The sequence below is a fragment of the Saimiri boliviensis genome, chromosome 2 (genome assembly GCF_048565385.1).
Source record: "Saimiri boliviensis isolate mSaiBol1 chromosome 2, mSaiBol1.pri, whole genome shotgun sequence".
Lineage (NCBI taxonomy): Eukaryota > Metazoa > Chordata > Mammalia > Primates > Cebidae > Saimiri > Saimiri boliviensis.
Genome location: NC_133450.1, coordinates 82,940,777 through 82,966,496, shown reverse-complemented (window position 1 = coordinate 82,966,496; position 25,720 = coordinate 82,940,777). Strand labels below are relative to the sequence as shown.

General features: G+C 37.4%; 1 protein-coding gene across 4 annotated transcripts in view; it reads right to left on the bottom strand.

Moving 5' to 3' along the window:
* UBR1 (ubiquitin protein ligase E3 component n-recognin 1) overlaps window positions 1–25,720 on the bottom strand; it is a 173,400-nt gene that overhangs the window by 74,750 nt on the left and 72,930 nt on the right. For all 4 annotated transcript variants that reach the window (XM_074393773.1, XM_003928951.3, XM_074393772.1 and 1 more), the window contains 13 exons: window positions 20,919–21,018; window positions 19,628–19,756; window positions 15,166–15,346; window positions 12,425–12,486; window positions 12,028–12,138; window positions 10,821–10,886; window positions 10,468–10,569; window positions 8,303–8,366; window positions 5,650–5,774; window positions 3,184–3,236; window positions 2,021–2,123; window positions 648–696; window positions 111–265 (listed from right to left, as the gene is read on the bottom strand). In XM_074393773.1, the coding sequence (XP_074249874.1) occupies window positions 111–265; window positions 648–696; window positions 2,021–2,123; window positions 3,184–3,236; window positions 5,650–5,774; window positions 8,303–8,366; window positions 10,468–10,569; window positions 10,821–10,886; window positions 12,028–12,138; window positions 12,425–12,486; window positions 15,166–15,346; window positions 19,628–19,756; window positions 20,919–21,018 (1,300 nt within the window). The remainder of the gene's footprint in view (window positions 1–110; window positions 266–647; window positions 697–2,020; window positions 2,124–3,183; window positions 3,237–5,649; window positions 5,775–8,302; window positions 8,367–10,467; window positions 10,570–10,820; window positions 10,887–12,027; window positions 12,139–12,424; window positions 12,487–15,165; window positions 15,347–19,627; window positions 19,757–20,918; window positions 21,019–25,720) is intronic.

Genomic DNA, 25,720 nt, shown 5'->3' with positions numbered 1-25,720 from the left:
TACATTTCAGGTGCTCTAGATGTAGTTCCAACTGAAGTTATACCCAAGATATTCTCCAGATCCAAGAACTCTAGGACTTCACGTAGATAAAATATTTTAGGAAAACAAACCATTTGGAGCATCCCTTCCGTCCACAAGTTAGAATCTGTGTCTATTGCCCGCTCAAATACAGTCCTGAGAATGTACATCATGATATCACAGTTGAGAAGGTTAATCACTTTGCTGAAAGCAGGGCAGAATTCAGGAGGTGGTGGTGGTGGCAATGCTATAGGAGGTGGGGAATGGATGAGGAAAGAGACAAACAGGCACATTTTTATTTGGGTTTTTCTATATACTAAATTGCAAATGTCAAAAAATAATAAATTACAGATGCTTTTTTGCTACCTTTCCAGTACTGAAAATATCAATGTTACATGTAATGTAAATACTAAGTCAGCCACCCAAAATGAACATTTGTCATCAATTTAAAATTCAATCACTACTGATATATACCACATCTTAATATGTGAATAAGAAGCAAAAAGTTCTTGGCATTTCCTTGAGTTGCCCACTCTCGAAAACCAACAAAACCAAAAAACTATTTGCTTCACTGATACAAAACCACAGAAAATAGCCAAAATGAGTCAATTCAGAATCTCACTTTTTACCTTCATCTTTGTTTTCTTGTTTTCTCCTTTTCTTCTGCATATGTTCAGCCTATAAAAAAATCTATCATTAAATATACTGCTTTGCAAGCATGAAACAAAAGAAAGACTTTAAAGCAGTCAGGAAAGATCCAACCACCTATTAAAATAGTTTATATAATGAAGCAAGTATTCAAAATGCCTCTTTGTGCTAGAAACAAAATGGAGTTCTAGAGAAAACTAATGCAAAATAGATGAGGAATATTCCTCATCAAGAACTTAGTCTCCATTTTTTTCTACTGAAAATGTTTACCTGTACCTATTATGTACACGGTACTATGCTATAGGCTGTAAAGCAGGCGTCCCCAAACTACGGCGCACAGGCCGCATGCGGCCCCCTGAGGCCATTTATCCGCCCCCCACCGCACTTAAGGAAGGGACACCTCTTTCACTGGTGCTCAGTGAGAGGAGCACAGTATGTGGCAGCCCTCCAACCGTCTGAGGGACAGTGAACTGGCCCCCTGTGTAAAAAGTCTGGGGACGCCTCCTGTAAAGTATTTACTTTATAACCTGTATTTACTTTATAAGGACAAAGCCAGACATCACCTTAACTAAGTGATCGAACTTAACATGATCTTTCACGGGACAAAAAGACATATGTGCTTAATGATGTGATGCAGTATGTCACTTACACAGTATTCTTGCCAAAAATTGTTTAACTTGAATCTATTCTGTACTCCATAGAAATGCCAATGTTATGAAATTAAAAAATGGAAAAAAATTATCCTTTAAATTAATGGAGACCACTGGCCAGGCATGGTGGCTCACGCCTATGATCCCAGCACTTCAGGAGGCTGAAATGGGTGGATCATTTGAGGTCAGGAGTTCGAGACCAACCTGGACAATATGGCGAAACCCTGTCTCTACTAAAAATACAAAAATTAGCTGTGCATGGTGGTGTGCACCTGTAGTCCCAGCTACTGCTCAGGAGGCTGGGGCAGGAGAATCACTTGAACCTGGGAAGCAGAGGCTGCAGTGAGCCAAGATCGCGCCACTGCACTCTAGCCTGGGCAACTGAGCGAGGTTCCCTTTCAAAAAAAAAAAAGGAAACTATAGAAACATGACAATTAAATGAGTGTGTGATAATAATGAAATGCATGACGCTTGACTGAATCCTCTTCCCAAGACAGCTATAAAGGACATATGTAGTATAATCAGGAAAATCTGAATATTGCCTGTATACTAGATAACAATATTGATTCAATTTTTATTTCTTGACATAATGCCCTCTATTAATAACAAACAGCATGAAACTGTAGAAAAAGTGAAAATTTTCTGTGGAGTTAGAAAGCACAAAGCGTTTAGGTTTATCTACTGAAAAGGATACTTTTTTCTACCTTGCTATGTTGGGTTTTGGAGTAATGATAAAAGTATATATTGAAGTCTTTCAATGATTCATCTTTTAATTCATAAACTCCATGGCCTGATACACCTGGTTTCCTAGATGGAAAATACAAGATGAACTGTAGTGTTCATTAAGTATAAAATGTAGACAAAATAAAAACCTAAAAATCTAGAATTCAAAATATACACAGAAAAAATTATATCTCATTTAGTTTATAAATTCCATTCCAATAATAAAACTAAAAGCCAACATTGTAAACACAAAGCCTGATAACAGCTGTGTTTTATCATAATGAAATTCAAACAAATCTGGAGAAGTCTGTTTTATACTATGTAGAACTGATCCCATAACCGATCTCTAAAGCTTCTTAAGAGATTTGAGTCTTTGAAGCCGAAAGTTTGCCTATTCAACTGAAGAACACTTCATTGGCCTTAGACACTTCATTGTCTAAGGTCAAATCTAAAACAGTAGGGAGACATCATAACCTTAGCAATTTGGAAATGAAAATACAGTGCCGAATCCTTTATACTATAAGGAAAAATCATTAAGGTCAAAAGGAGTACTTCATATTTGTTCTAAACATTGAATAACTTTTGGTTTCTATCCAATCTCTAAGTCAAATATTTCAATGAACATTATTAGATCATAAGAAAAGCTATACCCTATTTTTAAAGTTATTTGAAACTAGTAATTTATCTGTAAACACAATACTGTATCAATTTTTCAAATTTCAAAGATTAACACAATTAAATTTTTATTTCCCTTTTATATACTTGAATGAAAATATAAAATGATGTTTTAATTCTACTAGAGAAAAATCCAAAGTTCACATATAAAATAAAAATTTATAGAATAAATGAAATCATGGCTTCAAATTAATGGGAAAGAGGCTATCCAAAAAGTCTGTTTATTATGTAAATAAATCATCTAATATATAAAAGAATATTTCTCATTCACCTGCCAAAAACATTCATTTTATCAACAAACAGATACAAAGTGTCTACTGTGAGCCCCTCATTGCCATGCTTTCCAATCTGTGTTCCACTCTTATTCTTGGGAGTTCAGATAAAAACTTCAGAAGTATTCAAAGTACAATAACGAGGATCAATCTACCTTTTAGAATAAGCATAAATATCATAAATATTAAGCACTTACTTAAATGTGGCCACTTTGTTTATGACATTCTCTAAGCCAGTTTCATTATTTTCCTGTCGAAACAATAGTTTTGTCATTTTTACCTTCATATAATGACTTCCACTTCTCTGTGAAGTGAAATACATTTTCAACTGTGTCTCTGAAGTAAGTACTTTGTAAATAATAAAAGAAACACATCAATTTCCACTATTAAAAAATTAGGTCTAAAACCAATTATCTATGTTTTGGGAGTCCAACTTTGTAAGTGATAAGATGTATGTATAAATTGTTTAAGAAAGGTTATTTGGCCGGGCGCGGTGGCTCAAGCCTGTAATCCCAGCACTTTGGGAGGCCGAGGCGGGTGGATCACAAGGTCAAGAGATCGAGACCATCCCGGTCAACATAGTGAAACCCCATCTCTACTAAAAATACAAAAAAATTAGCTGGGCATGGTGGCACGTGCCTGTAATCCCAGCTACTCAGGAGGCTGAGGCAGGAGAATTGCCTGAACCCAGGAGGCGGAGGTTGCGGTGAGCCGAGATCGTGCCATTGCACTCCAGCCTGGGTAACAAGAGCGAAATTCTGTCTTAAAAAAAAAAAAAAAAAAAAAAAAAGGAAAGGTTATTTAAGTTTGCCTTCATATGTGTGTATTTGTACACACATACATCTATGGCATACACACACAGTATTACCAATATTTCAAAGAAAAGAAGCTTTTCTTAATGTTGTATGTTTATCACCCACATCATTTATGCACATGCCCATGCTGTACTAATCCCTAAAACCAAGGTAACCAAACTATTGAGCTCCAACTAGTCACGTAGAGCAATATCCATGTCTGTATGTCCTATTATATTCTACCGTCTGCCATTATAATAGTTTTAATCTGACTGGCCTCATCTTTTCCTTAAAGAGGATATACTTTTTTTTTTTTTTACAAAGTCATTTTAAATCAAGATACGGACCTAGTCAAACTACTACAGTAAGTTCATAGATTCCTGTAGTCTTGTAAAGGTAAGAAATGTAACCTCTCTTAAAATACATATATATACTTGTGCCTTTCCCTGGCCAGGCACAGTGGCTCACGTCTGTAATTTCAGCACTTTGGGAGGTCAAGGTGGGTGGATCACTTCAGGTCAGGAGTTTGAGACCAGCCTGGCCAAAATGGTGAAATCCTGTCTCTACTAAAAATACAAAAATTAGCCAGGTGTGGTGGCACGCACCTGTAATCCTAGCAACTCAAGAGGCTGAGGGAGAAGGATTGTTTGAACCCGGGAGGTGGCAGCTGCAGTGAACCAAGAGCCAAGATTGTGCCCACTGCACTCCAGCCTGGGTGACAGAGCAAGACTTCGTCTCAAAAATATGTGTGTGCGTGTGTGCACACGCACGTGTATGTGTGTGTGTGTATCCCTATTCTACCTCTCTGGAAAGCCTTGACAGCACAGATAAGTAAAATTATTTTTTAAGAATCATTTTTCTAGGCCGGGCGCGGTGGCTGAAGCCTGTAATCCCAGCACTTTGGGAGGCCAAGGCAGGTGGATCACGAGGTCAAGAGATCGAGACCATCCTGGTCAACATGGTGAAACCCCGTCTCTACTCAAAAATACAAAAAATTAGCTGGGCATGGTGGTACGTGCCTGTAATCCCAGCTACTCGGGAGGCTGAGGCAGGAGAATTGCCTGAACCCGGGAGGCGGAGGTTGCGGTGAGCTGAGATCTTGCCATTGCACTCCAGCCTGGGTAACAAGAGCGAAACTTCGTCTCAAAAAAAAACATTTTTCTAACTCATATTCAAATTTTAAAGGGAAAAAATATGTGAGACTCATAACCTGTAGAACTATTACTGCAGTATCTGTATATACAAATATACAAATACCACCTGTCGTGGTTATGAGAATGCACCTTGCAGACCTCTAATTACAGGGAATAAATGACCACATGCCTCAACTGCTGTGCTCTGGTGAAACTGAGGCAAAGCTTCTCACCAGTCATTCCCTGACAATAGGCAAGGCAGAGATACTAATGCAGGTTTACGCTGGAACACATGGGAAGGCACAGATGGAAAGGCTGCCCAGCACTCTGGGATACTTCTATTTAACTTTCCTTCCCTCTTTACTTCACTGGGAATCAGATTTGCATCAGAATCTGATGGCTCCCCTTGTCGTTCCCAGATCCCTGGCCATTTTCCTTAATTAAAAAATCTTAATGTTTTGTCACGAGATCTGCTTCTCAGAAGACCCTTATTAACACACCACCCAGTCTCAGTATGTCACAGAGTTCCCTTTTTACCTCTGGAGTAATCTAAGTAAACAAAAAGTAAAGGAGTTTCACCCAGAATTAAAATTTGTATCACTGAAAGATGAAAGTGATTGGTTTACATCTGTAAAGTAGTAATATAGAACATTTTGCCTAAAATTTTGAAGTAGCTTCTTAAAAAAAAACTCTATCATCTTGAGGTAAATAGAGGCAAAACCAAAATCAGACTTACATTCTCAGGCAAATTTTTGGCAATGGCGCTGTGTGGCATAGGTTCAATGCAAAGCAAGTGAATAATTTCTCTCATTGTGACCTCTTCTTTGGTCACATTTCCCACTCCAGGTACATAACGTTCACCTAGTTCAAATAATTAAAAATAAAAAACAGAATAATTGCTTTCTACTTAAATCTCTCCCCATCAGAAGCACTTACAGAACACTGCATTAAATTAAGTCTGTAAGAGAGGGGCAAAAGTTATTTGAATGGGTTCCCAAATTTGAACAAGAATCTATGTTGAAAGAGGGAGAAAACTGAAGTGACTTGAAATTAGCTAAGTGTCTTAGCTAACTTATACACATAGACACAAACACACAGACACATACGTATACATACACAAACACATACTCACACATTATAAATAAGGCCCCTGAAACAAATTAGCATGTGTTTCTAATCCAGAACACATGGCAGATGGCATCTGAATGAGCAGTGGCCATCACTGAATAGTTTTTCTTTCAAGATCTTCCTCAATTTTGTGTCTACTTGTTATTTAAGAAACAACAAAGGGAAAACTGAAAAACAAAATGCTTAAAAATGTCTTTTTGGGTTAAATGACAAAACAGTAATATGTATTAGGAATGAATGGTGTTGTGAAAATGCCTACAAGGTCAGATTTCCATTTTTCATCAAAATAAACCACCAAATGAAGAGGAAAAAATAGCTAACCTAAGTATGGGAGCTTCACTGATGTCAACAGCACCTAATTCCCATTGCCTTAAGAAGGATTACAATATCTGGCCTTATATCACCACTGATTTTCAACACTACAGTATTTGTACAAAGACCTATCATATCTATAAGAGGATTACAAAGAAAGAAACCCCTTGCTTAAGAGATTTGATGAATTCTACAAATTTGCCAAAGAACAACTTTTTGTTAAGTGAATTTGTTTCCAACATACTTATTATGCTTTACATTTATAAAGCATTTTGTACTTTTTATAATTTTTCATCAAAAACAGTATCCCCTAGAATTTTAGTACTAGAAGAAACCTTAGAGATCATGTAGGTTACCTTTACATTTTACAAATGAGAAATCTAAGGCCCAAATAATGCAACTGCATGTTCTTAAAAGCTAGTAGGAAGGCCAAGACTAGAGCTCCTGATTCTTAATCCAAATATTTTTTCATATTTTAATTTTAATCAGAAACATAGTTCTTTAAACAAAAATGTTGATTCCTGAAAGTAATGATCTTAACACTCATGAACAGAAAAAGTATTAACTAAAAATCAAATCACAAGAAAGAAAACAACAACAAATTTGGGCAAACACAATACAGCAAAATAATAGTAAATAAAACAGTAAAATTAAATATAGTAAATAAAAATAGTAATAAAATAAAAAAGTAAAAAAGTAGTAAAAACAGTAAAAATAAAACAGTAAAATTATACTACAATATTAGAAATTCTTCATACAGTACTCTAAGGACAAATGCAAAAGTTCCCCTTGAGTTTTCATAATTTGATAAAGTATATAATCAATTTTTAATCCTTTTACACATTTTTAATTCATCCATTTTTTCCCATCTGTTTGTTACTGGTATATTCTGGACAGGAAGAATTAGTAGTCTGGAAGGTTTAAGTCTCACCCAGCAATAAAGCCTTACTTCCCTTTCTGCTGAGACATGTAGCTAGTCTAGCAATTAGCTCTCTGACAAACAAGTAAAAATGAACCCATTTTTACAGACTTAGCTAACAGCTCTAATCCCCACTAAACAACTATTCAAACAAAACAGTGTTTGTTGCAGTAAAGTAAATAACAAAAGCCAGAATGAGAAGTCAAGAACAAGATGATGGCAATGAATGTACCCAGCTGGTAAAATCAACACAGACTATGACATAGCATATATTTGTATTCAATAGGTTAGAACACAGTGTTTCTGCAAGGAATATTTATATTAATCTCAACCAAATTATAAGACACATTCTATGGGTCAATGTCATAAGCTGATAAACATTATTTCTGGCAAAGAACACTCTTTTTCTTTTCTCTAAGTAAACTTAACAAAGCTAAGTATGACCAATATTAGCACAAAATAATTGAACAGAATAGGATGAAAATATATTTTACTTAGACCAACGATATATATAAAATTTTTAACACTAAATGAACTCCAAGTAAGTCAAAAAATTTACAAATCAGGTAGGAAAAATAAAGATGCAACATCTGTACTCTTATGAACGTGATTTTCTAAATGCAGTATTTGACTAAGGAGTAAATGATCACTTATAGTTCATATAAATGGTCTCTGTAAAAAGTAACCCATGGACCAGGCGCAGTGGCTCATGCCTATAAGCCCAGCATTTTGGGAGGCCAAGGCGGGTGATTATGAGGTCAGGAGTTAGAGATCAGCTTGGCCAGCATGGTGAAACTCCAACTCTACTAAAAATACAAAACATTAGCCAGGCATGGTGGCGTGCACCTGTAATCTCAGCTACTTGGGAGGCTGGGGCAGAAGAATTGCTTCAACTCGGGAGGCGGAGGTTGCAGTGAGCCAAGATCACGCCACTGCACTCCAGCCAAAGCAACAGAGTAAGAGTCCATCTCATAAAAAAAAAAAAAAATTAATCCGTGTTCTATTTCAAAACATTGTGTTTTAATCTTACCCACAATATAGATGAGGACCTGAAGCATTTCTTCTATTAATGTATTATATTGCTTAATCAAATCCTACAGAATCGAAAAAGAATAAATTAGTATGGAAGAACCAAAAATCTCCATAAAACATGCATTTCTGGATCAGACTCATGGTCCATCCAGTTCAGTATTTTTTCATCCAGTGTAGTATTTGTGTATGTGTATGTGCACAGCACAAATAGTTACAAGGTGAAGAGTTCCACTTTTTGACATCAAATTCAACAATACCTGGTATATAATTGTTAAATACTGTCATTGTTTTCATTCTCATTATCCTCTGCATAGTCACACGTTAGCACACTAATGCTAATCTTTAATTCACCCTCTATTATTGGCTGCCTTCTAATCTGGGGTAGTGAGAAAGCACCTTCAAATACATACCCAACAGTTATGCTGAGAGTGTCCTTCTTTAATACACCCCTCATTTAAACATTATTAAATCAGATATTGATTTTCACTAAGTATAAAACACAACTAAAAAATAGCTCTGCATTTTACATCCTATTCATGTTAGCCTTTTGCAAATAATTTCTATTTTTTCAAAGTTTTTTTTATGTATTTATTATTTTTCCAAAGAAACTTTACCAGCAGAAGTAACTTCTCATTTGAAAGAATAGAATAATGAGATTTCATGAATTCAAAGTAGTTAAGGCCTGCTTTATAGGCTGGTAATTCAAATATTAAAACAATAAAGATGTGGGCGGGCACAGTGGTTCATGCCTATAATCCTAGCACTTTGGGAGGCCAGGGCGGGCACATCACTTGAACTCAGGAGTTTGAGACCAGCGTGGCCAACATGGTGAAACCTTGACTCTACTAAAAATACAAAAAATTAGCTGGGCTTGGTGGCTCATGCCTGTAGACCCAGTGACTCAGGAAGCTGAGGGAGAAGAATCGCTTAAATGGGAGGTGGAGGTTGCAGCGAGTCAAAATTGTCCTACTGCACTCCAGCCTGGGCAACAGAGTCTCAGAAACAAACAAAGAAACAAACAAACAAACAAACAAAAAAATTTGTATATTATCTCTGAGACAACAAAGATTAAAATACCAATGTCATTATAGATGTATATATTGCACGAGAGAGCTTAAATAGAAATTTCTGAGAGCAATTTGACAATATGTATTAAGAGCCTTAAGAAAAAGTATGTTGTTTTATCCAACGAATCCACTCACAAAAATGTATCTTAACAAAATAGTTAAACAAGTGTTTAAACACTGAGCTACAACTGTTTATAAGACCAACCAACTTCTCAAAAATAAATAAATAAATAAAATAAAATCAGCCTGGCCAACATAATGAAATCTTGTCTCTACTAAAAATACAAAAATTAGCAGAGTATGGTGGCTAGTCTCAGCTACTCAGTGGCTGAGGCAGGAGAATCACTTGAACCCTGGAGGCAGAGGTTGTGGTGAGCCAAGATCACACCACTGCATTCCTGGGCAACACAGCGAGACTCCATTTCAAAAATACATAAATAAATAAAAGAGCAACCAACTAGAGAGACCTCTTCAGTAACAGACTTTATTTTATTTTATTTTTGAGGCGGAGTTTCGCTCGTTACCCAAGCTGGAGTGCAATGGCGTGATCTCGGCTCACCGCAACCTCCGCCTCCTGGGTTCAGGCAATTCTCCTGCCTCAGCCTCCTGAGTAGCTGGGATTACAGGCACGAGCCACCATGCCCAGCTAATAGTAACAGACTTTAAAGTATAATGCATCATATAGTGTAACCCTATATATTTAAAATGATGATATAATTGCATATTTATTTCATGACAAGATGAAAAACCTTTGGCAGCATGTTAAGCATAAGAAGCAGATTACACAATAGCACATACAGAATGATACAATTTTTGCTTTAAAAACAAGCAAGACACCAAAACCTTAAAAGTGATCATTTCCAGGAAGCAGTGTATTTCACGTGATTTTTTTGTTAACCTACATATTCTAATTTTTCTAGATTAAAAAGATCATATGTGTGTACATATGTGTGCTATATATATCCATGTCATTTCAGGAGGTATGCATTAAGAAATAACTTTTAAAATGTAACTAAATATGACTGAAATAAAACATGACTCAAACAGTAACAATATTTTCTTTAAAATTAATTCACATAATTTATAGCTTCTGTACCTGGTCTTTTGTAGATACAGTCTTGTTAAAAGCCTCGGCAAGTTCATACCTCTGAAGTACCAGTAACAAGAACTTATTGGGATCCATTAAAGATGCACCAATCTGTGAAAGAAACCCAGCATCATATTTCCTGTGTATTGTATGGAGAAATATTGTGTCTCTTGTAGGACTGTCAGAAAATTATAAAGTTTGTAGAAGATAATGAAATAGAATAGTCTCTATTTCTATGATGTCATATTCAGTTTAATGGTGAGAATATTTTAAGTTAAAAATAATTACATTACCGTCTCTTATTACAAAGAATTTAAAAGGGAAGATTAAGACACAATATCAGAAACAATTTAAATAGGTACCTGAAGCATGATGATATCTTTATCGTACATTTCTTCTCTGCACTTAACATCTTGGTAATAAAACACCTATAAAATAACAGGTGGAATAAAGGCTAAAAGAATTATTTCAAGCAAATTTCTCATGAAAACCTATCCTTAAAACTTTTTCTAAGCTAGAAACTCCTTAGTGGCAAAAAATAAGCTGTATATCCATGAATCATTTAAAGGGACTTGTGAGGATGAAGTGAAGAAATATGGCATAAAATCACTTCAGAGTTAAAAATGTTCTATATTAGTTATTACTCTCATGTATAAAAAAAGAATTTATTTTCCCTAAGTTTAAATGACCTACTTCAATAAAAGCAAACCAATCAATCATAATATAATTTTTTCTTTTTTTAAATTTTAAGTTCCAGGATACACATGCAAGACGTATGGGTTTGTTACGTAGGTAAACACAGAATACCATTTTTCTTCCAAGTGGTAACTTTACAAGACCTATTTCCCCCCCTTTTAAGAAAAGCAAGGCCAGGCGCAGTGACTCATGCCTGTAATCCCAGCACTTTGGGAGGGAGGCAGAGGCGGATCACCTGAGGTCAGAAGTTCAAGACCAGCCTGGCCAACAAGGTGAAACCTGGTCTGTACTAAAATTACAAAAATTAGCTGGGCATGATGGCGCATGCATGTAGTCCCAGCTACTCGGGAGGCTGCGGCACAAGAATCACTTGAACCCGGGAGGTAGAGATGGCAGTGAGCTGAGATAGCACCACTGCACTCCACAGCCTGGATGACAGAGGGAGACTCTGTCTCAAAAAAAAAAAAAAAGAAAAAGAAAAAAAGAAAAGCACTACTCCATATTTACTCTAAAACAGAAGACAAAATTACAAGGTGGCCTTCAATTAAGACAGATGGTGGGAAGACTAAAGGCCTCTAAGTAAGGCAATTCGCAGAAAAGAACTATTTAACGGGGAGGCCCCTGGTGGTACTACTGGCTCTCACCTAATTTATCATAAAAGCACCCTAGTTTCTTATAATTCAGATGGAATACACAGTAAATAGGATAGGAGAAATGTCTATATAGTTCCTAGAACTTTCGTTTCTAAGAGTTTATATAAGAGAATAGTAGCAAATACTCAGTAAAATCCAGGGACGTAGGGTAAATTCATGTAAGAGAAAAAAATTGGAAAGTGAACACATTCATAAATATGAATAATAGGCTTTGACATACCTGGCTAATAAGAGACAGCCCATTTCTTCGCCACATCTCAGCAACAACCTGGGCAACCAACACCAGACAACGTAAAGGATATTCCACTAGTACCTCTACTTGGAAGTCCTCCTGAAATAGAGTGAGGTCAATTTTATCATTTCTCAGAGCCTGGATGTGTCTCCAGGTTAGGGCCCTACATATTTTTCAGTTTACTCATGTGTAAAATGGAAGAGCTAGAACTAGATGATGTCTAAGTGCCTGTGATTCAGATTATAATATACTATATGAAGATGTAAAATTACTAAACAGGAATTATTCAGGTGGTTTTCCAAATATTATTTTCCTTCTTGTCCATCAACCAAGAGGTATTCAGAAACAGAACATAAGCAAATCAATACTTAGTAGAATCACTTACAAAAGACACAAATTCATGCAGTCTTGAAACAGCACCCAGCCTGCTTAAACGTACATGAAGACCTAAAGTTTAAAAAAACACAGAGAGAGAAATGAGAAAACAAACCCAATTTGTGAACTAGTTAACTCATCAAGTTTAAAAATTTGTGTAATTTGGCCGGACATGGTGGTTTAGAAATTTGTGTAATATGGCCGGGCACAGTGGCTCACGCCTGTAATCCCAGCACTCTGGGAGGCCGAGGCAGGCATATCACCTGAGGTCAGGAGTTCAAAGACTAGCCTGGCTAACATGGTGAAACCTGCTTTCTACAAAAATACAAAAATTAGCCAGGCATGATGGTGGGTGTCTGTAATCCCAGCTACTTGGGAGGCTGAAGCAGGAGAGGAGAACTGCTTGAACCTGGGAAGAGGAGGTTGCAGTGAGCCAAGATCGTGCCACTGTGCTCCAGCCCGGGCAATAGAGTGAGACTCCGTCTTTTTTTAAAAAAAAAAACTTGTGTGATTTAAAGTATGTTTACTGAGTTCAAAAATTATACTCTAGAATGCAGATTGTTGACTTCTAATTTTGAAACACAATATTACTAACATATTTAAAATTCTACACTGTGCAAGGTGTGCTCATACCTTATATAAAAATAATATACTGTCTCTCAAGATATGTTTACTGCTTTTAGCCAAGCATCAAAAGAAATGAAAATTACCAGTTAAAACAATTCTTTAAGCATGGGGGGGTGGGGGGAGAAAAAAAAGAAATGAAAATTAATCTAAGTATTTTTTAATAAAAATCAAAGCAACACAAAATCCCATGATGTCAATTATACCATATATAAACATTAACTCAAAATGGATCAAAGACCTTAAACACAGGTTTAAATATAGGTGCTAAAACTAAAAAATAAAACTCATAGAAAACATAGGGAAATCTTCATAACATTAGATTTGACAATTAGGTTTGGATATGACACCAAAAGCACAGGCAACAAAAGAAAAAAAATAGATAAACTGGACTACAATAGAAACACCTGTGAGGCCAGGTGCAGTTTCTCACGCCTGTAATCCCAGCACTTTGGGAGGCTGAGGCGGGTGGATCACAAGGTCAAGAGATCAAGACCATCCTGGCCAACATGGTGAAACCCCGTCTCTACTAAAAATACAAAAAATTAGCCGGATGTGGCCGCACATGCCTGTAATCCCAGCTACTTGGGAGGCTGAGATAGGAGAATTGCTCGAACCCAGGAGGCAGAGGTTGCGGTGAGCCGAGAATGTCCCATTGCACTCCAGCCTGGGCAGCAAGAGCGAAACTCCATCTCAAAAAAAAAAAAAAAAAACCTGTGTATCAAAGGATACCATCATCAACAGGGTAAAAAGGCAACCCCCAGAATGGGAGAAAATATTTGTAAATCACATGTTTGTAAACAGTTGTTATCTAGAATTAGATGGGCAGAACACTTGAATAGATAGTTCTCCAAAGATACACAAATGGACAATAAACATGTGAAAAGCTGATCAAAATCACTAATCACTAGGGACATGTCAATCAAAAGCACATGAGATACCACTTCATATCCATTATAATGGTTATTAGTGGGGCTGGGTGGGGAATAAAAATAGCAAGTGTTGGCAAGGATGTAGATAAACTGGAATCCTAGTGCATGCTGGTGGGAATGTAAAACGGTATAGCCACCAAGAAAAACAGTATGATGGTTCCTCAAAAAACTAAAAATAGAATTCCCAGATAATCCAGCAATTCCATATTTGGATATATACCCAAAAAACTGAAAACAAGGACCTGAACAGTTCATAACAGCATTATTCACAACAGCCAAAAGGTAGTACAACCCAAGTGTCCATCAGTGGATAAATGGATGAACAAAATGTGGCGTATCCATGCAATGGAATATTATTCAGCCTTTTAAAAAAAGGAAATTCTGGCACATGCTACAACATAAACCTGAGGACATTATGTTAGGTGAAATAAGCCAGTCGCAAAAGGATAAATACTGTATGAGTCCATTTATAATAGGTACCAAGAGTAGTCAAATTCATAGACACGAAGAGCGGTAGTTGCTAGTGGGTGTGAGGAAGGGGCAATGGGGAGGTATTGCTTAATAGTAATATTCTATTTCAGTTTTAGAAGTTTCATTTTTAGAATATAAAAACCTTTTGGAGAAGGATGACAGTGATAGCTGAAGAATAATGTAAATATACTTAGTGCCACTGAACTGTACATTTAAAAATGGCTAAAATATGTTTTGTCATGTAATTTTCTCATTATTAAAAATATAAATATATACACTTCAATAAAGCTGTTTTTAACAAACCCTGACAAATGAATGGCCAATTTACATGAAAATGCAAATGACTAAGAAGAATCTATGATTTCTTCCTTTTAGTGATAAAGAATGATACAGATAATACACTAGTAAAATTGGTCAGAGATGAGGGTTAGAAATCAGCAACCAGAATGTAATATATTCGAATTTGGGTGGGAGATGAGTTACCATGTTAGTGGTATAAGAATCCATAAGTCGACCTAGACAAAACAAGGCCCAGGTAAATAATCATCTTTAAATAGTTGTTCTGGTGACAGCTCCTTGAAGGATAGTGACAGCCCTTAAGTGCAGTATCTGACCTAAGCATGTTTGTACATAATGAGCACAGAATAAAAATAGAAATAATTCTACTAAATGGATATCTGGAAACAAAGCTAATAGGTATACGCAAAAAGGAATAAACACTCACCAGCAAGAGTCCTAGAAAGCGGCAGATGTATGCTTACAAGATCCTCAGATACTCTGTAGGATTTTGTTTCCAAACTATGTCCACAGAATTGTACTACTGTCTTGCTACTTGACATGAAACTTGTACTGCACCTCATCACAGCTTTGTGACATTCTTTATAAGCCACAAGTAAGAGTTCTTCCTAAGAGGAAAATAAGAATACAAAAAGTTGACAAGTTGTCTACTTCAACACTTTATTTTTTTTAAGATAGGCTATCCTGCGGCCCAGGCTGGAGTACATGGCATGATCATAGCTCACTGCGGCCTCAACCTCCTGGACTCAGGTGATTCTCCCACTTCAGCCTCCTGAGTAGCTGGGACTACAGGCACATGCCACCATGCCCAGTTTTTTTATTTTTTGTAGAGGCAGGATCTCTGCATGTTGCCCAGGCTGGTTTTGAACTCTAGGGCTCAAGTGGTTTGCCCACCTTGACCTCCCAAAGTGCTAGCATTACAGGTATGAGCCACCATGCCCAGCCTAACACACATCATTCAATATTTACTAAATATGAGTGGAAAATTGTACTAAGGCTACCTCCACAGGATCTGCAAACTTGTAGGAAACATAAGATATATCCATATATTCACTTATAATCAAATAAAAAATCAGCACCAAGTAAATGGTACAAACTAATTGCTCTAAGAGGGTTTAAAAAAAAAAGAATCACAAAGAATTGGGAAGACATATTTGTGAAAGCAGCTTCTGATGGGCCCTAAAAGAATATGCAGATTTTAAGTATGAGGAAAGAGAAGGAGAATACAGCATTCTAAGGAGAAATGCAGAATAAATAAAGACAAAAATAAGAGAAATACAACTCCTATTCAAGCAGTGGAGAGATATAAAGCGTAAATGAAAGGATTTATGGATGAAATCAACAAGCATTTCAACTGGAAATGTGTCTTGACACAGGCATGTGAATACACTGATGGAGTCTGCGGTGTAATAATGTGGTTAACACACTGCTTCAAGAAGAATTAATGTGGGTCATTGAAGACCCACTGAAGATGGTAGTTTGAGAGGCTAAAGTTAGGAGATATAGAAACCAACAGAGAGATGACCATAAAGTGATAAGAGTTTGAACTAGGGTGGGGCCGTCACAAAAGTAAAGAATGAATCTACAGAAAACAAGTTAGGATTATAAAATAAATTTCGGATAAGGAAGAATAAAATCTGGGTGAATACAGCAGCAAGAGAGATGTTAAAGATCACTCTCTTAAGACAGTATTTCTGATTTTATCTTGAAAAAGGAACTCCATGGTCAAACAGATGATTTGGAAACATCCCTCTCAGAAATCAACATACTGACTTAACTAAAGGGTTTTAGAAATTCAGTAGCTTGCCAGGCGTAGTGGCTCACGCCTATAATCCAAGCACTTTGGAGGCCAAGGCAGGCGGATCACCTAAGGTCGGGAGTTCAAGACCAATGTGACCAACATGGTGAAACCCCGTCTTTAAAAAAAAAAAGAAAAGAAATTCAGTAGCTTTAAAAAAAATAATCCTCTTTTTGTGTAACCTAACATTTCTGAATCTTATGTGAACCCTGAACATTTTTCCCCTCAACAACTTGTTAGCATTGAATATATTCTGGACTTGTGTTTCCTACTTTTTTAATCAACTATAAGAATATAGTGGCTCTGGGATTTCCCATATGGATAAATTTAATAGTGGCATCATTAATAAAACAAGGATAATCAAAATGAGAAAATGCAAGTTGGAAGTGGAAGGCAACACATCTATTAAAAATATTCTGAGTTTGAGGTCAGGTGTGGTGGCTTCATGCCTATAATCCCAGCATTTTGGGAGGTCAAAGAAAGACAATCACTTGAAGTTAGGAGTTTGAGACTAGCCTGGGCAACACAGAGAGACCTTGTCTCTGCAAAAAATAAAAAAAATTAGCCAAGTGTGGTGGCATGTGCCTGAAGTCCCAGCTACTTTGGAGGCTAAGGTGAGAGGGTCATGTGAGCCCAGAAGGTCAAGGCTGCAGTGAACCACGATAGCGCCACTGTACTCCAGCCTAAGAGCAAGACCCCATCTCTAAAACACACACACACACACACACACACACACACACACGTGACAGAGTAAGACCCCATCTCTAAAACACACACACACACACACACACACACACACACACACACACGTGAGATCTAAGCATAAGCAGGAATGTCTGGCACACAAACAGAAGTGACACTACCTTAAGAGAGTCACTCTATGAACTTTTAACTAAATGGTAGAAATACAAGAGAAGACAAAAGAATGTAAGATACACACACTTACCATCAACGTAAAAAAAATTTAAGTACCATGTAAATGGGACAAACTAATTGCCCTAAGATGGCAAAGAAAAGAATCACAAACAATTAATTAGGAAGACATATTTGTGAAAACATATTTCTGTAAGACAGAGAAGAGAGTATCGGGGAATGTCTCTTTTGGCAGGCAGAAGGTACCAGAAAAAAGGCAATCATTGACTGAAACAGGTCATCAATAATAAAAGTATTAAGATAATGCAGTTTGTGAAAACCAGAGGGAAAGAACGTTTCAAGGAGATTAAAGTACTCAAGCAAACAGAATGCTACAGACAATTCAAGGAAGATGGAAACTAAGAAAAGACCTCTGAGTTTGGTTACCAAACGGATCCTCTGAGATTTTTTTTTAATGCAGTTCTTGTCAATTGCTAAGTGCATAAGTCGAACTGCAAAGAAGTGTTAGAAGCCACAAATGAAGATACCAAATGTATTTTCTTCTTTTGGAAGACGTCAAGATGAAAATATACATCTTTACCCCATCACCTAACAATTGTGCACGCCCTCCATAAAAGTGAGGGAAGCAGGCCGGGCGCGGTGGCTCGAGCCTGTAATCCCAGCACTCTGGGAGGCCGAGGTGGGTGGATCACGAGGTCAAGAGATCGAGACCATCCTGGTCAACATGGTGAAACCCCGTCTCTACTAAAAATACAAAAATTAGCTGGGCATGGTGGCGCACGCCTGTAGTCCCAGCTACTAGGGAGGCTGAGGCAGGAGAATTGCTTGAACTCAGGAGGCGGAGGTTGCGGTGAGCCGAGATCGCGCCATTGCACTCCAGCCTGGGTAACAAGAGCGAAACTCCGTCTCAAAAAAAAAAAAAAAAAAAAGTGAGGGAAGCCAGAAAATATGTGTTGTGCTTGCTGGACAGTATTTCCTGTGCTGATCGTACTAAAAAGCTACCGGGCTAGATTAAACTCTATTGCATCTGTGAGTATGGCTGCCACTCTGAACCTGTGACCAGTTGCTGGTGGTGAAGCAGAAGGGAAGAAGAAAAAAAGACCATAGTTCACAGGGGTAGCAAAGGCAAGAAAGGGGGCTTTTATTATTATTGTTTTTAAAAATTAAAGGAGTCCTGTTTGTTCATAGTCAGTTCATTAAAAGAGTAGGAAGCACAGTCCAGATAATTCAGGATGCTAACTCCAGGGAAAAGTAACGTAAGTCAGAACCAAGACCCTACGTAGAGCCATTAGATTTAAAAAGAGACAAAAAGACCAATAGTGAAGACACAGAAAAACTTGGTCGCTGAATACATTATGGTAACAGACAGAGAAACTGGAGATGATGAAGGAATTTAATTCAGCTAATCATAATTTTCTCAGAAAATAAATAAATGAGGTCATCATTCTTAAAGGGAATCTGGGGTAGGACTGTATATTTAAAGAGCGTTATGGTCTAAAATTGTTGTTTAAGGAAATACATTAGTTCTATATTTTGAAACTAACACAAATAACAAAGTTTTTTTTTTTTTTTTTTTGAGATGGAGTTTCGCTCTTGTTGCCCAGGATGGACTGCAGTGGTGTGATCTCAGCTCACCACAACCTCCACCTACTGGGTTCAAGTGATTTTCCAGCCTCAGCCTCCTGAGTAGCTGGAATTACAGGCATGCGCCACCCCACCAGGCTAATTTTGTATTTTTAATAGAGATGGGGTTTCTCCATGTTGGTCAGGTTGGGCTCAAACTCCTAACCTCAGGTGATCCGCCCACCTTGGCCTCCCAAAGTGCTGGGATTACAGGTGTGAACCACCATGCCTGGACATAACAAAGCTCTTACATGAATAATCATCTACAGCTCTCCATTCTTGAAATATTAAAAGTCTAATAAGGTCCTCCTTATATTTTTAATATGCATGTTTCAGGGAATAAATGTATATGTAAATACATACATACATACATAGAAACCCTGCTATTCCCTAAAATAAGCCAACCTACCATAGGGCACATTTTCTACTGAAGTATGTAGTTTCCTCCTAAATTTAAAAAGACAAATTCAAACATGTAAAAAGCTACTATGAATAACAAAAACTTTACATTAAGGAAGTTACAACATAAAACTATACTATTAATAATTACTAAAAATGTAAAAAGGCACTGATCCTACTAAGAAATTTTACTTACATCACAAGCACACCACTCTTGGAACATGAGTAAAATATTCTTCAGTTGCATCTGTATAGCAATGGCAGCCTCCCAGTCAGGATCCACTTCAATGTGTTGCCCAACCTGTCTTCGGATTTCTTCCATTCCCTGAAATTAAAAGTTGGTCAATATCTACCTGTTTGGGCCCTCTCTCTTTGCTCTGCTCTTGGCAAAATATAAAATTGTCAGGATTCACATGCATATATGCATAATATTTTAACATGTTTGTTACACTGGGTCAGAATGCATGGGTTCAAATCCCAGCTCTCAAGTGTATGCTCAGGTTTAGAATATGAAATGTAAAGCCCAGCCCTGTCTAGTATTTCTAGCTGTGTGACCCTGGGCAAATTCTTTCTAAGCCTGGTTACTAAATGGATCCTTAGAGATTTTTTCTAAATGCAGTTCTTGCCAATTGAAAAGGGCGTAAGTCAGACTCTAAAGAAGTATTAGAAGCTGAGAAGTGAACATACTAAATGTACATGAATTCAGAAGGTTTAGGAGATGTCAAGGTGAAAACAGGTACCTTAACCTCATCACCTAACAACTGTGCCTGCTTCCATGGGTGAGGAAGCCAATAAAATATGGGTCATGCTTACTGCACATGCAAGTAACCCTTACATGTAAAATGAGAATATTAATAGTAACTACTTAGCAAGACTGCTATAAGGCTCAAAAGAGATCATGCATGAAAAGTACTTACTAAACATTTATCACATGGTAAGCATTTAGTAAACATTAACAGAAGTAGCAATAGTAGACTGGGCCCAGTGGCTCACGTCTGTAGTCCCAGCACTTTGAGAGGCCAAGTAGGGCAGATCACAAGATCAAGTGAGCAAGACCATCCTGGCCAACATGGTGAAACCCCATCTCTACTAAAAATACAAAAATTAGCTGGGTGTGGTGGTGCACACCTATAGTCCCAGCTACTGGAGAGGCTGAGGCAGGAGAATTGCTTGACCCAGGAGGCAGAGGTTGCAGTGAGCTGAGATTGCACCACTGTATTCCAGCCTGGCGACAGAGCAAGACTCCATCTCAAAAAAACAACAACAACAACAACAAAAAACAAAAAAAAACAAAGTAGTAGCAATAGTAAACTAAGGTATATAAAAAGATCTATCAAAACAGGATGAGTGAGTCAATATTTAAATCTCGTTTCTACTTTGCTGGATAAATTCTTTCTAGTATTAAAACCAAAATTTGCTTTAAAAAGACTGGAGTTAAATTTTTAAAAATAAATTTCTCTTACTGATGTACAGAAAAATGACCATACCTGCATACAGGTAAGAATCTTCAAAAAAGATCGAAAACCTTCAAGGAACTGCATTCTTAATCTTTCTGTCCATATTGTGGGTTTGCTGATCAGGATATACCTATTGTTTCAAGAAAGAAAGAAATATTTCACTTCTCTATTTTGAGATAATTTTAAAGTTCTCAGGGTTATAGACAATGTTGATTTATAAAAATTACGGATTGCAATTTCATACAATAATTAGAAGCTCTGAGTAGAGCTAGAATTATTTATCCTGCCTTATTTTAAATACAGCCAGTAAAACATGAATGCTCTAGAAAAGGCATATAACAAGCTAACCCTGACTTCACACACTACATTCCGAGAGGTTAGTCTGATTAAGTGAACCTCGAACTGACCAAGCCTGTCACAGCTAACTCTAGACAACCACAGTACAGATTCCCTACAACTGTTTCTACCTCCAGGAGGCAGGAAATCTGTTCCAAATCTCCTGAAAACCTGGAAAAAGGATGTAAGCACCTGTCATCTTGACTTGCACATCAGGATGTACTAGTTTCAAGAGATAAACTCATTTTAGCCTGTACTTTGTATGATCAGTATTTCTTTTGACTGTAAAGACAATGACTGGTTTCACATACAATGGGAACAGTGTTTATCATGAAATGAGTTATCAGGAAGTAATTCACAAGTATTAGACACCATTTTGCACTTGACCAATGAGAATAAATTCCTGTTATATAGCAGGTATTGGGAACAAACATGGACAAGATACACCTGTCCTGAAGTTCAAAGTATAATGAGAAAAACAGACACATACAGTAGACAGAAATTCAATGTTAAACACTAAAAGGATGTATAAAGGAAGTAATGTAGGTACACATAAAGACAAAGCAACAAAAAAAAATACGTTTTTTTGAATTGTAAAGATAGGATTGTGGTTTTTCTCACTCTTTAGATATCCATTAATATGTAAATGTACATTAAAAAAATCATCAAAGGAACTTCTCAAAGATTTAACAGAAATATGCTAATTACCATCTAAATCTTTTAAAGTAAAAGATTAAAAAGATTAAAATTTAGGCCAGGAGAGGTGGCTCACACCTGTAACCCCAGCACTTTGGGAGGTGAAGCAGGTGGATCACAAGGTCAGGAGTTCAAGATCAGCCTGACCAAGATGGTGGAACCCCATCTCTATTAAAAATTAAAAAACTAGCCAGGAATGGGGGCAGGAACCTGTAATCACTGCTACTTGGGAGGCTGAGGCAGAAGAAATGCTTGAACCTGGGCAACAGAGGTTGCAGTGAGCTAAGATCCTGCCCCTGCACTCCAGCCTGGGCAACAGAGCAGGACTCCATCTCAAAATTTAAAAAAAGATTAAAGTTTAAAATCTGTCATATTGAACAAACAACATTCATGTTTTGTTGCTTTCTAGAGCACTATTACTCAAAGTGTGGTCTACTAACCCATAACATCAGCCTCACCTGAGTGCTCTTTAGAAATGCAAAATCTTGGACTCTAATCAGACTACTGAATATGAAGCCTATTTCCCTGCCCCCACACCCCAACCCTGCTTTTTTTTGGAAACTTGGCCTTACTCTGTTGCCCAGGTTGGAGTGCGATTATAGCTCACTGCAGCCTCAAACTCTTGGGCTCAAGTAATTCTTCTGCCTCAGCCTCCTCAACAGCTAAGACTACAGGCACATGCCACCAAACCTAGGTAATTTTATTTTTTTGTAGAGACAAAGTCTCACTATGTTGCCTAGGCTAGTTGCAACCTCCTGGCCTCAGGCAATCCTCCTGCCTCAGCCTTAGAAAGCACATGAGCCAACGCAATCAGTCCCAGAATCTGAATTTTATAAAGCTCCCCAGATGATTTGCTTCTGCACAGCAAAGGAAACTATCAACAGAGTGAAGAGACAACCAACAGAATGGGAGAAAATTTTTGCAAACTATGCACCTGACAAAGGCCTAATAGCCAGCATCTATAAGGAACATAAACAAATTTAGAAGAAAAAAAAAAAGAAATTAAAAAGTGGGCAAAAGATACAAACAGAACACTTTTCAAAAGAAGACATACATGCAGCCAACAATCACATGAAATGAAGCCCAACATAACCGATCATTAGAGAAATGCAAATCAAAACCACAATGAGGTACCATCTCACACCAGTCAGAATGGCTACTCTTAAAAAGTAAAAAGTAACAGACGCTGGGGAGATTGCAGGGGAAAAGAAATGCTTATACACTGTTGGTGGGAGCATAAATTAATTCAAGCATTGTGGAAGACAGTATAACAATTCCTTGAACACTTAAAAACAGAAATACCTAGCAATCTCATTACTGGGTATTCATCCAAAGGCATTTAATTCATTCTGTTACAAAGACACATGCACACATACGTTCACTGTAGCACACTCACAATGGCAAAGACATGGGATCAACCTAAATGCCCATTAATGATAGACTGGATAAAGAAAATGTGGTACATATACACCACAGAACACTATGCAGCCAGAAAAAGAATGAGATCTTGTTTTTTTCTGAAAACACGAATGGAGCTAGAGGCCATTATCCCTAGCAAACTATCGCAGGAACAAAAAACCAAAAGCCACATCTTCTCACTTACAAGTGGGAGGTAAATGATGAGAACACATGGACACACAGAGGGGAACAACACACACTGGGGTCTATAGGAGGATAGAGGTTGGGAAGAGGGAGAGGATCAGGAAAAATAACTAATAGGCACTAGGTTTAACATCTGGGTGACGAAACAATCTTTACAACAAACCCCATGACACAAGTTTAACTATGTAACAAGCCTGCAAATGTATCCCTGAGCTCAAAATAAAAGTTAAAAAAAAAAAAAAAAAAGGCAGCTCCCCAGATGATTTGCATTCACATTAAAATTTGAGAAGCACTGATTTAGAAAACAATTTACATTTTTGGTTTCTAGCAATCTCACATAGCTCATGATTGACTTCTATAGATTACCTACTAAGTAAAGAAGATAAAAGAGACTGGAACAAACAAAAATGTAAGGAAGAGAAGGAAACGGAGTCTGTAGAAAAAAATACGTGGCAAAAGCAATGGGAAAAGAAGAAAAGCGTGGACAGGGTGAGACAATAAGGGACTGATTTGGTTTGAGAGTGTGCTATACTTTCTGGAAATGGAACACAGGAAGAGACTGAAGTAATAAAAGAATAATAATGTTCCTCAATAGAACCAAGGTTCAACTGCATCTCAGAATTTTCTAAGTTGCATTTCCACAATAAATTAGCAACTGAGAAACCAAGTACGCCATGAGATACCTCCCATGGAGCAAGTGACAAAACTAAATTAATAGGCATATATTTTTTAGAATAAGAGAGGTAGTAATTCCTCCCTTCTGTATTTTACTAGGCAGATCTCAGTTATAGTGCTATGCTCATTTCTTGGTACATAAACAGTATACATGCACCCAGTACAGGTTCAGTAGAAAAGGATAATGATTTAGAAGTAATTTTAACCAACATGAAATGGGAACAGTTAAAGAAATAAATGTAACGTAATGTATAAAAGACTTGGCAGATATGCTGCTGACTTCAAATACTTCTTCAAGTTAAACTCAAGTTGTTCTGAATGGACAAAGAAAGAACTAGAACCGGAAAATAAATGCTACAAAAAAGATCTTCAATATGCAGTAAGAAACTTTATAATAGTTGGAAGAAGCTATCCAAAGTTGGAATGTGCTGTTTTGAGAGAATGAAAATTTCCTAAGGCAGGCTAAACAGAGTACCTACTAGTACCAACAAAGTTGTTTCACGCTGAGGTACAGTCAGATAAACAAACACAGGCTAAACCAGGCGTCCCCAAACTACGGCCCGTGGGCCGCATGCGGCCCCCTGAGGCCATTTATCTGTGCCCCCGCCCCGCCTCCCCCCCCCCCCGCCTCCCTCCAGGAAGGGTCACCTCTTTCACTGGAGGTCAGTGAGAGAAGCACAGTATGTGGCGGCCCTTCATCGGTCTGAGGGACAGTGAACTGGCCCCCTGTGTAAAAAGTCTGGGGACACCTGGGCTAAACTATGAAGACCTACAAATTCTGACAGAATTTAGACTTTATCCTGGAAACAAAATACATTAAGTGTGGTTATTTTCTAACTTATTTAAAAACAAGGATTCGGGGGAAATTAGTAAATAAATATGTAAGGAAAGACTAAGATGTGACTGCAGAATTTCTACAATGAGAGACTGAGAAAACAGTGAACACAAATTATTTGCTAAATAAAGAGTTTTTGTGATTGGTGTTTTAGGCCAGGTTTCAGAGCAGGTTTTGTGTTGCTGTTTATGTATCCTGTGAGGCTACATGATATAATGAAAGGAACATGAGTTTTACTGATAAAACGTGTTTATGATCATATCTCAGTTCTGCCACTTACTAGCTTTGTGACCTTAGGCACATATTTACAATCTACAAAGGAAGATTGTATCAACTACCTTCTAAGAATGCTGCAAGAATAAAACCAAATCTCCTTGGCACATAGTTAATAATAAATTTCACAGGATCCTTGTGAGAGTGAATTACACAGTACATGTCAAACAGGGTCCCAAAATGTGTTAATTTTCCCTTCCCCTGGTCACTAGAGCTATCCATATTTAGGATGGGTGTAGGGGAGGAATTCTAAGCATCAGAAGATTTAAAGTTACCATCCAAATCAGGGACCTTAAAGTTCTGCTGTAAGGGCAGGTATTTAGTGATGTGCTGGCTCAAAATTATTCACCTTAGAGACTAACTATAGTCAGAGACTATACGTACCACTTCTCTGGATATAAAAATAACTCAGTTA